The 13,476-nt window shown below is 34.5% G+C and overlaps 2 protein-coding genes across 3 annotated transcripts; one reads left to right on the top strand and one right to left on the bottom strand.

Annotated features, from left to right (window-relative positions):
- Positions 1–384: 384 nt before the first annotated feature.
- LOC107909435 (zinc finger CCCH domain-containing protein 44) lies at positions 385–7,754 on the top strand. The gene is made up of 10 exons (XM_016836942.2): positions 385–1,023; positions 1,373–1,452; positions 2,015–2,202; positions 2,372–2,963; positions 3,046–3,173; positions 3,740–3,802; positions 3,882–3,932; positions 4,101–4,171; positions 5,086–5,234; positions 5,421–7,754. Exons 1-10 carry the CDS (start codon positions 641–643, stop codon positions 7,592–7,594), a joined length of 3,879 nt encoding a protein of 1,292 aa, XP_016692431.1. The 5' UTR covers positions 385–640; the 3' UTR covers positions 7,595–7,754.
- Positions 7,755–9,729: 1,975 nt separating this feature from the next.
- On the bottom strand, positions 9,730–13,089 carry LOC107909434 (floral homeotic protein PMADS 1-like). Of its 2 annotated transcripts, none has more exons than XM_016836940.2 (7): positions 12,688–13,089; positions 12,513–12,579; positions 12,369–12,430; positions 12,127–12,226; positions 11,229–11,270; positions 11,081–11,125; positions 9,730–10,183 (listed from the first exon to the last, which is right to left on the bottom strand). In XM_016836940.2, exons 1-7 carry the CDS (start codon positions 12,873–12,875, stop codon positions 10,016–10,018), a joined length of 672 nt encoding a protein of 223 aa, XP_016692429.2. In that variant the 5' UTR covers positions 12,876–13,089; the 3' UTR covers positions 9,730–10,015.
- Positions 13,090–13,476: the final 387 nt, after the last annotated feature.

Raw genomic sequence — 13,476 nt, forward strand, 5'->3', positions numbered from 1 at the left:
CTTTCATCAGAATAATCCGAATTCAAAACAACTCAAATTTAAACTCGAAATAATCTATATATCGAATCAAATTGATTAAACTCAAAATTAATCTAACTCACCTAATTTACATGTTTATTATAAAAAATAGTATTTAAATAATTATAAAAAATCGATGGAATTAACTTAAATCGATAGAATTTAATGCAGAAGGATTAATTTTTATATTTAAAAAATTAAAATTTAGTGTTGAAAAATGATTGAAAATTTTCCCATTGACAAAAGGCCGCGTTTGGCGTTAAAAAAGGTTAAAAATTTGGAGCAGTGAAAAAATAAATACAACTGTCTCAATGGCCGACGGCAATTCCTTTATCTCAAGTCTTATCTTTGAAATTCAAGTAATATAAAAAAATATTATTTATTAAGTTAATTAAAAACGTTTTTTCTGCCAAACGATGCCTTGTCACATCCCCTCTTCCCAGTTTCCAAGTCCATTTTCATTGTGCCCACAACCCCCCTCAATTCCATCGCTAGGGTTTTCTCATTTTTTGTTTTAATTTTTTTTTTAATTTTCAGAGAAAAAATTAACATAAGCGTAAAGTGAAAAAGGATTATTCTGAGGATTTTTTATATAATTATACTATTTTTAATTTTTTTTTGTATGGAAAATTGTCAACAAGTAGAATCGGGCACGGCTCTGTGTAAGCGCGGTGGTGGTGGTGGTGATGCTGAGAATAATAGTGATGGTTTGAATCGAGGAGTGGAGCTTATGAACGTCGATCACTGCCGGAAGGTTCCGTTGACGGAAGATTCGAATCTCGTCGATGTTGCGGTTCGTGGAGATGGTGGTGGTATGGGGGAGGTGAAGTTGGGGAATGGAGTCAAAGTCGTTGAGATGAAACGGAGAAGGGGAAGACCGCCTAAGAATCCGGCGAGAAACATGTCTTCGTCGGCGCCGGCGCCGGTAACTGTGAGGAAGAAGGATGAAGAAGATGTTTGCTTTATATGCTTCGATGGCGGGAGTCTCGTGCTTTGTGATCGCCAGTGAGTTTTTGGAATTTTTGTTTTGGTTGATCGGAAAATGTAGTGAAATGAAATCATTGGCCAATAATAAGCTGAAAGCTAGAGTTATTGTTTTGATTGAACTTAAAAGTTTTGTTAAGTTAAGATGAAGTTGATTGACCTTTAGCTCAATTGAGCTTATCTGATCTTTTTATTCATGCAAATTAATTGCAGTTGGTTTCAGTTTTGCTAAGTTAAGCTGAAAGTTTATCTATGCGGATCTTTCGGTTATTTTATGATACTATTAATTCATATGCTGCACTTAATAGTTTAAGATATGTATTCATTTGTGCCGTTTACATTGTTAATTGTATGGGATTTTACCTGTCAGTGGCTGTCCTAAGGCATATCATCCGGCTTGCATCAAAAGGGACGAAGCATTCTTTAGATCAAAGGCGAAATGGAACTGTGGTATGTTGGATTTTAATTATTTCTTATAAATCTTCGTCAGTTTTGTTTCAATTTAATTAATGCAAGTGATGGGAAGTGTTGAAGCATGTGTTAGCGTTATCTAGATTCATGTTTCACTTATTCTCTTCGCAGTTAATTAACTGATGTTCTTTCGTTGTGTTACCACGTGCATGTCAAATGAAAGCTTTCGATTCTGTCATCGGTTTAGATTTGTTCTGTCATATAATTACCGGATTACTTTATTTATCTCAACTATGATAAGATATCATACCATTAATGTGTGTCCATTGACTGGTGACTTTTCACATTTGTCACTGACTTGGATTCTTGCATCGGGATTGGTTGTTAGATTACGTTACTTCCTTTTATCTCAATTATAGGATGTACATTCTCCACATGCATATTTAACGGTAGCTTCCATGTTTGTCATTGCCTTGTATGTTTGCTACCCAATTAGTTATCATGCATACATTGTTGTCGGTTGTCCCATTATCAGTAAGTTATAATGCTCAAGTTGTTTGTTTAATTAATTTTTTGCTTTTCTATTTGTTGTAACTTTCAGGGTGGCATATATGTAGCACTTGTCAGAAGTCTTCATATTATATGTGCTATACGTGTACGTATTCCTTGTGCAAGAATTGCACTAAAGGTGCTGATTACGTGAATGTAAGAGGAAACAAAGGATTTTGTGGATTGTGCTTGAGAACTATAATGCTTATTGAAAACAGCACATCAGGAAATAAAGAAATGGTATGATTAATTACGACTACACCTTATACAAGCATTTCTTTTTGAACATCTCACAGCTTTTTCTTTTTTACCATCAGTTGTGCTTCTTGTTTTGTAACTATTGTAATTGCTATAGTTAGATTATTGAAGGGTAGAGAGCCTTAAAGGTGTTTTAATTTATACTGTGCAGGTTCAAGTGGATTTTGATGATAAAACTAGCTGGGAGTATCTTTTCAAGATGTATTGGGTATTCTTGAAAGAGAAGCTATCTCTAACTTTAGATGAGCTTACTAAAGCTAAAAACCCATGGAAAGAAAATGCTATCATGGAGAAGCCTTTTGGAGACCTAGGAGCTAGTTTTTCCAAGAAAAGAAAAATGTTGAAGCAACAGGCATTTTTTAACAAAGTTGAATCTGTAGAAGCAGAAAAACCGGGCATTGCAAAAAACCATTTGAGGCCCACTGATATCATTAGCAAACGTTCCGAAGCTGTTGCTACCCAGATGGCTGTTCTTGGGAACAGTGATGGTCCGCCTGTTATTGCCATTGATACGAGATGTAAAACCCATGAAAAGGTTGATGAGAAAGGACAAAAGGCAAACCCAGATGAATTTGCTGCCATTGATGTTCATAATATGAACTTGATCTACTTGAGGCGAAGTTTAATGGAGAACTTAATTGACGATGTTGAAAAATTTAACGACAAAGTTGTTGGTTCCTTTGTAAGGATAAGAATTCCTTGTGATCAGAAACAAGATATTTATAGACTTGTCCAAGTAGTCGGTATTAACTTAAATAACCATTGCTCCCTAATATATTTTAATTTGTTATTGTAGACATTCACTAATGATGTGTTTGTTTGCAGGTACCATCAAGGCAGCTGAACCATATAAAATTGGTGAAAAGACAATTGATGTCATGATTGAGATATTAAATTTGGACAAAAAAGAGGTGGTCTCGATTAATGGAATTTCAAATCAGGAATTGTCTGAGGTGCCCCAATATACTTGTTCAATTCATAATTTTTACTTATTTTGTGTGTCTTCTTTCTTCGCTTCATTTATTTAAAGGATCTTTCCATTCTCAACCCTGCATTTTATTAACAAAAGTTTCATTTAAGGAAGTCTAATGTGCATCCGCTCCATGATTTTATTGACATATTGATGAAAAAGGGATGAAGAGTTTGGTTTTGTTGGTTCGAATTTTAGTGAGGGTCATATTTATGATTGAACTAGGGGAAAATGGCTTAATTAGCCAAAAAGGGGAAGATTCTAATGGCAGAGGTGAATGAGAAATTTGAAGCTAATTGATGGCTTATGTGGATTGGTATAGGCTGGGAGAATAAAATTGGAAAGAAAGAATGAAAGGGAATACACCATAAAATATATAAACCATTTACTGTTACATTGTTGAAAAGGTCACTCAATAAGGCCATTGACATGTTTCTCCAACTCTATGGCTGTATCATTTACATACATTCTTAATTAGAGGTAACTTTACCTTCTTCGACAAGGTATACAAGTTTCGCTCTAATTTTTTACATTTTTGTTATAACTCAGGATGAATGCCAACAACTGCGCCAGAGCATAATAAAAAGCGGGCAGATCAAGTGGTTTACTGTGGTATGTCTTATGTTCATTTTTAGTTTTCAGCCTAGATATTTGTAGTGTCATTTGAAAGGAGTTTTACATACTGTTGTAGGGTGAGATTCTGGAGAAAGCAATGGCACTTCAAGCAGTAAGGGTAAATGACGTAAGTTCCCTAACTTCAGAGTTGCAACTCATAAATGACTGCGTATAATACTGTGTAGTTACTTTGAAGTGATAGGATGTTAGTGTTCAAGTATAGTTACATGTTTTCTATTTCCCCTTGAACTATGCTGAAGGTGTGTTTTGCATTTGCTCTTATTTTTTTTACCAGTGTCTGGACTCAGAGATTTTGCGGGTTAAAAATCTTTGCAATCAAGCAAGCAAGAAGGGGGACACGAAAGAATATCCTTTGATGCTTGATATGAGACTGACCTTTAAGCTTAATCCCCCTCTTTTCCTCCTCATATACCCTTATATCCTCTACTATGACGATATTCTAACATAAGCCACCAACATGCAATTAACTATAAACCTAACTGTTGCTTTAAGCCTATCATGCTCATTATCCTTTATTTGGGATCATATTCTTAGCCATACCAGAGATGCAAAGTCCTTTTGGTAATTCTTTTCCTATGCTTTTTCGATCTCTCGTTGCAGACCTTTGTCCGATGATATCAATTTAGCACATCTCTATGTTTGGTTGAATATTGGTGCTACACCCTAGTTATTGCCTAATGCATTTATTTCAAGGCTGATTTTGTTTACCCTCCAACATCTTGCTAATTTATTGAATTATCAATTTATCTTTCAATGTAAATCTAGTGAAAGGGACATCCAAAGGTATAATCTTAGTGGTTTGAGTGTGGTTGAAAAGGGGCAGCTAAGAGTCTTATGACTAAAAAATGTCAGAGATGACCAGCACCAAGTAGGCTCAGCCTTTTCAACTCCAATCTTGTCATTTACCATCTCAGCGCATTGCTTCTCTTTATGGCAGTGATTTTTTGTTAGACATTGTGTGTTTTTCGCTAGTTGCTGCATTGTACCTGAAGTGCAATTGGCCTTACAAATCCACTTTATGTTTTGTTTGGTTGAGAAGCTGTAAGAAAACTAAGGAACTTGGAATCTTGCAACACAAATTCCAAACTTAGTCTCTACATTTTTAAGCTATGCAACTAAAAAAACTTATTTGTGCTAATCATGCTATGAGACTGTGCGACACGATTAGACATTATACCGGCAGTTGCCTTGCTTCTAAGCCTTTCTGTTGGTAAGTAAACAGTAACAAGTTTATCAAGTATTCCTTGACCATGTTGCACGCTCAGAGAATGTGAAGAAAAATTGCAGCTTCTGAACTCACCTGATGAACGGCACCGTAGGCTGCATGAAATTCCTGACATACACCGTGATCCAAATAGGAATCTATTTTCTGATGAAGCTTCTGGAGAGTTGGATGAGAAGAAAAAAGGTAGCATGCACTTTTAAACATAAAACGTTTTTTGTATTGTTGTTTATCCTATGTTCTTCATCTTTTGGTATGGGCCATATCGATGTGTAAGGGCAGGCAGGTAGGCGTCTACATGTATATGGATTTTTTTATGTATCTTTGTGCTAATTAGACTGGTTTCTTTTTATGTTCCACTGCACTCTACAGGAATGGAGCTATCTGTAAATAGTATCGAGGCAGATAAAATATGGCACTATCAAGATCCACTTGGGAAAATCCAAGGGCCATTCGCTATGGCAATGTTACGCGGATGGAGCAGTAGTGGTCATTTTCCTCCTGAATTGAGAGTACGGAGAGTAAGTGAAAAGCAAGAAAACTCTATTCTTTTAACTGACGCTTTGGTTGGGCAGTACAGCCAACTGCAACAATTGGTTCAGCACAGTCGCATGCCAACTGAGGATGCAAGTATGGCCACGGAGGATGGATGTCGGAACAGGGATGAAGATGCTAGGGAGAGTAAGGATCAGAAGGTGAACCAGATGGAAAGTAAACATCCCGAGGGAAGCTTGAACCTGATGCAGAATGATACAAGTGGTCATTGTCAAAATAATGACTCTGCGAAGAGCAAAGAATTGGGCTCTCAATCTTCTACTTGTACTGCTCCTGTAGATATTGTCAGTTCTAATGCGGCAGAGACAGGAAATTCTGTACCGCACTGGGATTCTATGAAGGGCGATAATTACTTCCCTGGCCAGCCCCAATTGAGTAGTTCACTTCCTGCATCTACAATATCCGAGAAACCATGTGAAACACAGTCTGATCAAGTTAGCAAAGGTCATGGGGTTGAAAGATGGGACTGTGGTTCCATCGACATGAATTTGAATTTGAACAAGACTTCAGAAGGTCAAATCATTGATGGAAATGTGAAGCAAGATGATAACGATGGGAAATCAGTCAAACCTTCCGGGCAATGCTGGAGAGCTCCACCTTTGAATGATGGTTCAAATGGATGGAATTCCAATTCTGGTCTTCTTTATCTGGCTAGGGCTCTTGAAGTGTCAGAGCTAAATCAAGATATCGATTTCCCTGATATTCCTACCTCAACATCGAAGTTGAACCATGAAGACTCAAAAGGTCAGGATACTAAAAACAAACAGTCTCTTTCTTCGAATGTTCCGCAACTGGATTCTGGTCCTACCTGGAGCACTGCTTCTAGTCTAGTGGGTAATGGACCACAGCTTCCTGAAGTAGCTGGTGAATGGGGAGGGTATTCGTCCAATTCAACAAGACCTTCCCCGGGGGAATGGAACCCGGATCTTGTTCCCAAGTCTTCTATAAAACCAACCGACTTGGGAAGCGATCATGCTGCTACTCCAACTTCAGGAAGTGGCCAATTGACACATTCTTCTCCTACAGATCCTCCAAATAATGAATCTGGATGGGATTCGATTGTTCCCGAACCCAACGAGTATTCTTTGGGTGATGAATCAGTTTCGGATCTCTTAGCCGAAGTTGAAGCGATGGAATCACTTAATGGCTTGGCTTCACCTACATCAATTTTGCGTTGTGATGGGGACTTGGCTCAAGGTTCTGAACCTGATTGTTTTAGTCCTGTAGGAGGACTGAGCCCTGCACCTGATCCAGGAAAAAGTGACGCTTTAAGCTCAACAAACGATCTACAAATGCCATCTCTAGCAGCTTTGACCAACGAGCTATTCGGGATCTCTACTTCTGAAGTTCTCGATGCTCAAAAGAGTTCCGGCGGTCATTCTTCCACAAGTGCCGAAATGGATGAAGATACGAGGCCTAGCGATGTCTCGGTTAACCAATTTGAAGCTCGTTCAGACATGCAACCTCCTGCACAACCAGTAACAACTTGGGGCATGACCACTGTAGGTTCCCCTTGGAGACCAGGACCGGAAACCACGGGTACCAACTGGGGAGCCGTTCATGGAAATACAAGTTTTCATTGGGATGATTTAGGTCAAGAAACTACAAACCTTAGTTGGGGAACAGGTCACGGAACAATCCAGGAAAATCGTAGTAGCATCCATTCAGGCACTTCTGCAACAAATCCAGCATATTTCGGAAACCAACAGAGGTACGTCGATACAAGGGATCAACAAAGGTATGTCGATCCAAGAGACCAACAGAGGTACGTCGATCCGAGGGACCAACAAAGGTATGTTGATACAAGGGACCGTGATTTTCACAGCAGGGGAAGGTCCTCATGGAATAGGCACTCATCATATGGTGGTGGTGGTCCTCCTCCAAACAGAGTTGGTTCATTCAGACCTCCGCCCAAAGGGCAACGGGTCTGTAAATTTTACGAAAGCGGGTATTGCAATCGGGGAGCATCGTGTAGTTACTGGCACCCCTGAATAGGTTTCACCTTTTACCATAGCAATTGTGTGCATTTAATTCTGTATTCATTATTCGTAATGGTAATTTGCTGTTACTTATCCCAAATTTTAACTTGTAAACTGTAACAGTAACATTCAAGCTGAGGATAAAACATATATATTATTATAATTAGTATCATTCCTTCTCTGAATTTATAGCAATGTTGTCCGAATCCGAATAGCTGGTGTATATCAGTTCGAACAAAGGGATTGAAACCAGTTGAACTAGTTTATAGTTTTTTTTTATATAATTTTTTAAATTTTCATTAATTTTATGAATGTTAAATTATTTGTTTAATTATTGTTGGATCTCGTGTTCTGATTGGTTTGATTATTAATTATTAATTCGATTATTAAAACATTGATCATCGGATAGTGATAAATTAATGGTTAAATTTTGCTATTAATTTTTTTACTTTGTGTAGATTTAGTTTTTACACTTGAATTTGATTATTTTTAGTTATTGTATTTTTTAAAATTTAAAATTTCAATCCTCACCAAATAACTATTAAATTAATTTAGTTTTGCGATTTTCAGAATATGTTATGGCAAACATATTATTTTATGTGTAATGTTTTGTCAAATTGTTATTTTCACATATTAATCACTAAAAACCAGTTAATGGATTAGCAATTGTAATTTGCGTCAAGATTGAACTTTAAAAATTCGAAAAGTTTAATGACTTAAAATGATCCGATTGAGAAATATAGACTAAATCTATAACTATATGCACAGTACAAGACTAGGGATTGAATTTAACCAAACGAATTTAACTGCTGCAATTTGGATTAGGACTAAAAGTTAAAATTTTAAAAAGCACAAGGACTAAAATTAGAGTAGTTGGTTGAATTAAAAATTGATGATTCGATTCATTGAATTGGTGATATAGAATTAGGCATATATCACATCGTTATGAATTGATAAAAAATATTGAAAACTGGAACAAAAAAAATTGTAGTTCAACCGACTAAATCGGTTTAAATTTTTTTTATGATTTTTAATTTTTATTTAATTGTTATTGACCTGATGGATTGAATCTGATTCAATTTTTACTATGTTAAAAATTACATAAGAATTTGAATAATTTCTATGAATTAAATTATTGACATTGCTACAATTTCTAATAAAAAAAGCAATAAAAAGTAAAGGGATTAATGACAAAAAGGGAAAAGGGGAGGGTAATATTTTTAAAATCGGGATGGTGGTTAAATCGATTAGAGCACTAATTTATCAATCGGATCGATTTGGTTAAAAAATTTTAAAAATATAAAATTTCGTTTCAATTAATGTTTTATCCGATTTATCGATTCAATTAATTTTTGATTCAACTAATTTAATACTATTCTCCAACTTAATATCTTAATCAATTTCCGATATAATCAATCCTGTTTAAACATATTTGGGAAGGGGCATTGCTAAAAATAAGTGAAGCATCCAAAATGATTAAGGAGCCAAATTAATGCATGTGATTTACTCATCATTAACAGATGATGATTTGATTTAAATTCAATTTAGATTTGATTCTATTTAAATTGTTATTTAATCTAAAATTAATTTAATTTAATTTTATACATTATATGAATATCTTTATTTGAGATTTTGGCAGACAAGCATGGATCATACAAACCTCCCAAACATGCATATTAATGTACTAACCACATGTTGGATTGATTTTGGGAGTTTAATATAGATTAGATTAGTTCAGGTTTCTAAATTTTTCAATATTTTGATTTGGGTTATTTTCGATTTTAAGTCGTCTTTTAAAATTTTTCGAATCATATCATTATGTATTTGAATTATTGTGGGTGCCAGTTATTTTTAACTTCGAGTTATTGATTAGGTTTGAATTAATATTGAATTTTCATATTTGAATTAAAACTTGCATGAATACATATAATGGTAAGGGAAAAACAGGATAAATTTCGTGAAATTTTGCACTCACCATAAAATCATCGAAAATTTGAAAACTTTGAATTTCATTTTATTTTTAAAAATTTATGGTTTAAAATTTAAGCTCACCATATTCGTAAATGATCAACTCAGGTATATTTTAAGCTCGCCTGTATTATTTTTAAAAATTTTTAAAACCAATACAATATCAAAGGGAGCATGCATTGAAAGTAATTTATGTATTACATCAATAACGCAACAACACTTTCACTTGTCTTAGGAAAAGAAAAGTCATTAGGGCAATAAGGTACACCGAAAATCTTGCTACTTTCAGGCACCCATTAATTCACCATGCAACTTTCTAACTCATACATACATACATACATACATTGACAGGAGTTAGCAGTATAGTAATGAAGAGATAGAGAATGTATGAGTTAGCAGTATAGTAATGAAGAGATAGAGATTAAATACAGTCTGCAATGGAGGGGACACCCACAGAGACCAGCATCAAGCAAGGCGAAGATCATTGGTTCCATGGTGAAGAACAAGTGGAGGCTGTTGGTTTTGGTAAAGGCGAAGGGCATATAAATTAGAGGCTCCAGTTGGTAGTAGTCCCATTGTTGATTCATAATATCCTCCGGTTTCAACTATTCCATCTTGACCATCAAGCTTTGCCTCCTTATAATGAACCACAAAAAGGAAGGGGAAATGAATCAATTCACCACTATCGTTTAACAAAAAAGAAAATTAATACATGGTTTGGCACTCGAGTCTAACGTCATATCTGTAAATTTATTAATAGGTAAATATATTTTTTTGGTATCTAAATTTGGTTTTAATGTTGAAATTGACACGTGTTTTTTTCTTTTGTTTAAATTGGTATCTAAATTTGGCTTTCATCACACATTTGACAACCTATTTTTGTAACTCAGTCAAATTTAGGTGACGTGGACCAATTAGGTTTAGACACGTGACACACATGCCACATCTGTTACATGTAACTTGATGTTTGGTCCACTTCATCCAATTTTAACGAAGTTACAAAAACAGATTAAAAGGTGTGACGAAAGTCAAATCTGGGTACTAATATACAAAAATAAACATATGTATCAATTTGAAAATTTGAGTCCAAATTCAACTACCAAAAATTATATTTACCCTTAACTAATGATATCGACAATTAGCTTTCATCAATTCAACTCTATAACCCAAAATAACACAAGCATCAGACTTATTTAACGAATTAAACACAAAATCAAACAAATTCACAATTAAATTTAAATCTATTTTATTAACAAAATCATGAAAATTCAACACTAGTAATACTAATAATTAACTTTCATTGAATTAACCTTAAAACCAGAATTAAACACTAAAAAAATTATATCGCTACTTTTTGGAACCAAAATATATAACTTTACTAAATAAGTGTACCAAATTGAAAAAAAAACAAATTTCTATATTAAAAAAGTGCCAAACCTGCTTTACCCTACATTTCATTCAACTATTGGATGATCATAACATTAAGAAAATTACAAATTACTATGAAATTCAATCCCCAAAGATTCTTACCAAGTCCATGACAAGATTTGCATGTCTTTCCTCCAAATTCCTTACCTGCAACAAGAAAATGTTTAAAATTTCTCCAAATTTTGAATCAAATAAACCCCCCTTTTTTTAGAGAAAAAGGTTGATAGTTTGAGTTGTTCAATTTACTTACCTTCTTCTTGTGTTTGTCTGTTTGAGTTTTGATGACATGGTACTGTGAAACAATCAGTTCATATTAATTAGTTTCATAATTTGATTTATAACATCAGTTGCAGTGATTTTGTAGGTAAATTAAATCGGATTTTAGGGTTTCTTATGTCTAAGCTTTATGTAATTACATATAATTACTTACAAATACTCTTACATATATATATATCGCCTAGCTAACTTAACAACATTGCTTAATTGGGATTTCTCGAATTTTTGAACCCACAAATGTAAAGGCAAAGTGCTTGAGATGAGACACTAATACTCATAATTTATTTAAATTTGATTTAAAAAATTTAAATTTAATTTGATAATTATTGAATCAAATTCAAGTTCGAGCAGCTTGAGCTATCGTCGAGCCGAATTTGAGCACCATAACATTCGTTTCGGACAGCTTGAAATCCTGATCGAGCTGTTCGTTTTAATATATATTTATAATGAAATTATATTTTTACTTTTATTATATAATATGAATGAGTTTAACCGAATTTGAATTTAAATTTGAGTCTAAAAATCGATAAATAAACTTAATTGAATTTAACTCGATTAATTCTTGAGGCAGATTCAATCCAACTAAATTCAAAGACTAAGCTTCCTATCATTCAAATTCAACTTGGTTCAATCATCCCCTAATTGGAAATGCCAAAAGAAACTCCATTAGCCTTGTTTTTACCCCAAAAACATTGTCAGGAGTCTTTTCAATGGAGGCTGAAATGGAGTTAAAATTAGCAGAAAGATAATATATATATATAAACTATGAAAGAAACAAAAACCCAATATATATAATAATGCACACATACACACAACATATATATATATACACACCCTTTTGGTACAAAAAAAGAGTTCCAATAATTTCAAACCTTTCTCTCACGTATAGCTAGCAAAGAAGAATCCATTTTAGCTTCAAGAGCTTGCAGTTCCTTAATGTTAAGTTCATTCAAGTCTCCACCCATTCTCTGCCTGCAAATAAATAAAAAAAACTCCGTTCCCTTAATCAACAACAACAAAAAAAGCATGAACCCTTTTTTCCATTGACAAATAAACCCTAGCTTTGGTTTATATATATATACACCATGGGAAAGGGCTATAATTTTCATTATACCTAATCTCCCTTCTCAGCTTCTTGTTTATCTCCTTCAAGCTCCTGTAATTTTCTTCCATTCTCTGCAAAAACACACACAAAAATGGAATAAACAACAACAACAACAAAAAGAACCCCACAAAGCTTAAAAACTACATTGTAAACCTCATAATGGGAGTTCCATAGATCAATCCCTGTGGTCTTTTGGTAAAGATCGAAAAACCCTTTTGTCCTGATTCAGAAAGAAACAAAACCCCAAATCAATGAATCATTTGTTATATGCATATATATAAATTCATGGAGAGAAAAAGAAAAGGTTTAGGGATTTGAACGGTATTACGAGATGTTGGGGCTAAGGAACTCATGGAATTTGCCAGTGCTGGAGAACATGATCAATGAAACCTTGGCGTCACAAAGAACAGTGAGCTCTTGGGCTTTCTTGAATAAACCGTTCCTTCGTTTTGAATAAGTGACTTGCCTGTTTGTAGCGTTCTCGATCTTCTTGATCTCGATCTTCCCACGACCCATTGTTGGTTTCTTTCAAGTGAATGATCAAATGAGAGAGAGGGTAGCAGCTAGGCTTAAAGGGGTTTGCAGCAAAATAAGGTTAAATGAGAAAAATGGTGATGAAAAGGGAATTGAATCCCATACCGGGAAAGAGGGTCTGAAGGGATGGAAAGTACTATTGTTTGATAACTAGAAATAGTTGTTGAAATTCAGTGAAACACTGATACAAGTTTACAGTGTGAGGGTATCTCGAGGTTAATCATGGCTGATAACGTGTGGGATTGTATAGTTTTTGGTTTCATGGAGATTAATCGGAGTTTTTTTTTTTTTGAGAGTGGCATTGCACCCAATATTGGGATTGCATATTCTAATAATGTCATCTCCAAAATTAAAACTCGAGTTCTCTTCTTGAGAATAACATTACACCCGACACTGGGATTGTATATTTTTTTGGTTTTACAGTTAATGGAGACTAACCATTTTGAGGTTCGTGATTGTCTATTCTAATAATATGGTCTCTAAAATTAGAACCCAAATTCTCCTATTGGGAGTGACATTGCACTCAACACTTGGATTGTATATTTTTCGATATCTAAAATTAGAACTTGAATTCTTTTTTTTT

Source organism: Gossypium hirsutum, chromosome D03 (assembly GCF_007990345.1).
Source record: "Gossypium hirsutum isolate 1008001.06 chromosome D03, Gossypium_hirsutum_v2.1, whole genome shotgun sequence".
NCBI lineage: Eukaryota > Viridiplantae > Streptophyta > Magnoliopsida > Malvales > Malvaceae > Gossypium > Gossypium hirsutum.

Bases quoted from the DNA above. Each gene is read 5' to 3' on its own strand.
- LOC107909434 (XM_016836940.2), bottom strand. From the start codon at position 12,875: ATGGGTCGTGGGAAGATCGAGATCAAGAAGATCGAGAACGCTACAAAC. The intron at 12,580-12,687 runs GTAATACCGTTC...TTTCTGAATCAG, and splicing joins TTCCTTAGCCCCAACATCTC to GACAAAAGGGTTTTTCGATC. The intron at 12,227-12,368 runs GTATAATGAAAA...ATTTATTTGCAG, and splicing joins AAGCTGAGAAGGGAGATTAG to GCAGAGAATGGGTGGAGACT.
- LOC107909435 (XM_016836942.2), top strand. From the start codon at position 641: ATGGAAAATTGTCAACAAGTAGAATCGGGCACGGCTCTGTGTAAGCGC. The intron at 3,803-3,881 runs GTATGTCTTATG...ATACTGTTGTAG, and splicing joins AGATCAAGTGGTTTACTGTG to GGTGAGATTCTGGAGAAAGC. The intron at 5,235-5,420 runs GTAGCATGCACT...TGCACTCTACAG, and splicing joins GTTGGATGAGAAGAAAAAAG to GAATGGAGCTATCTGTAAAT.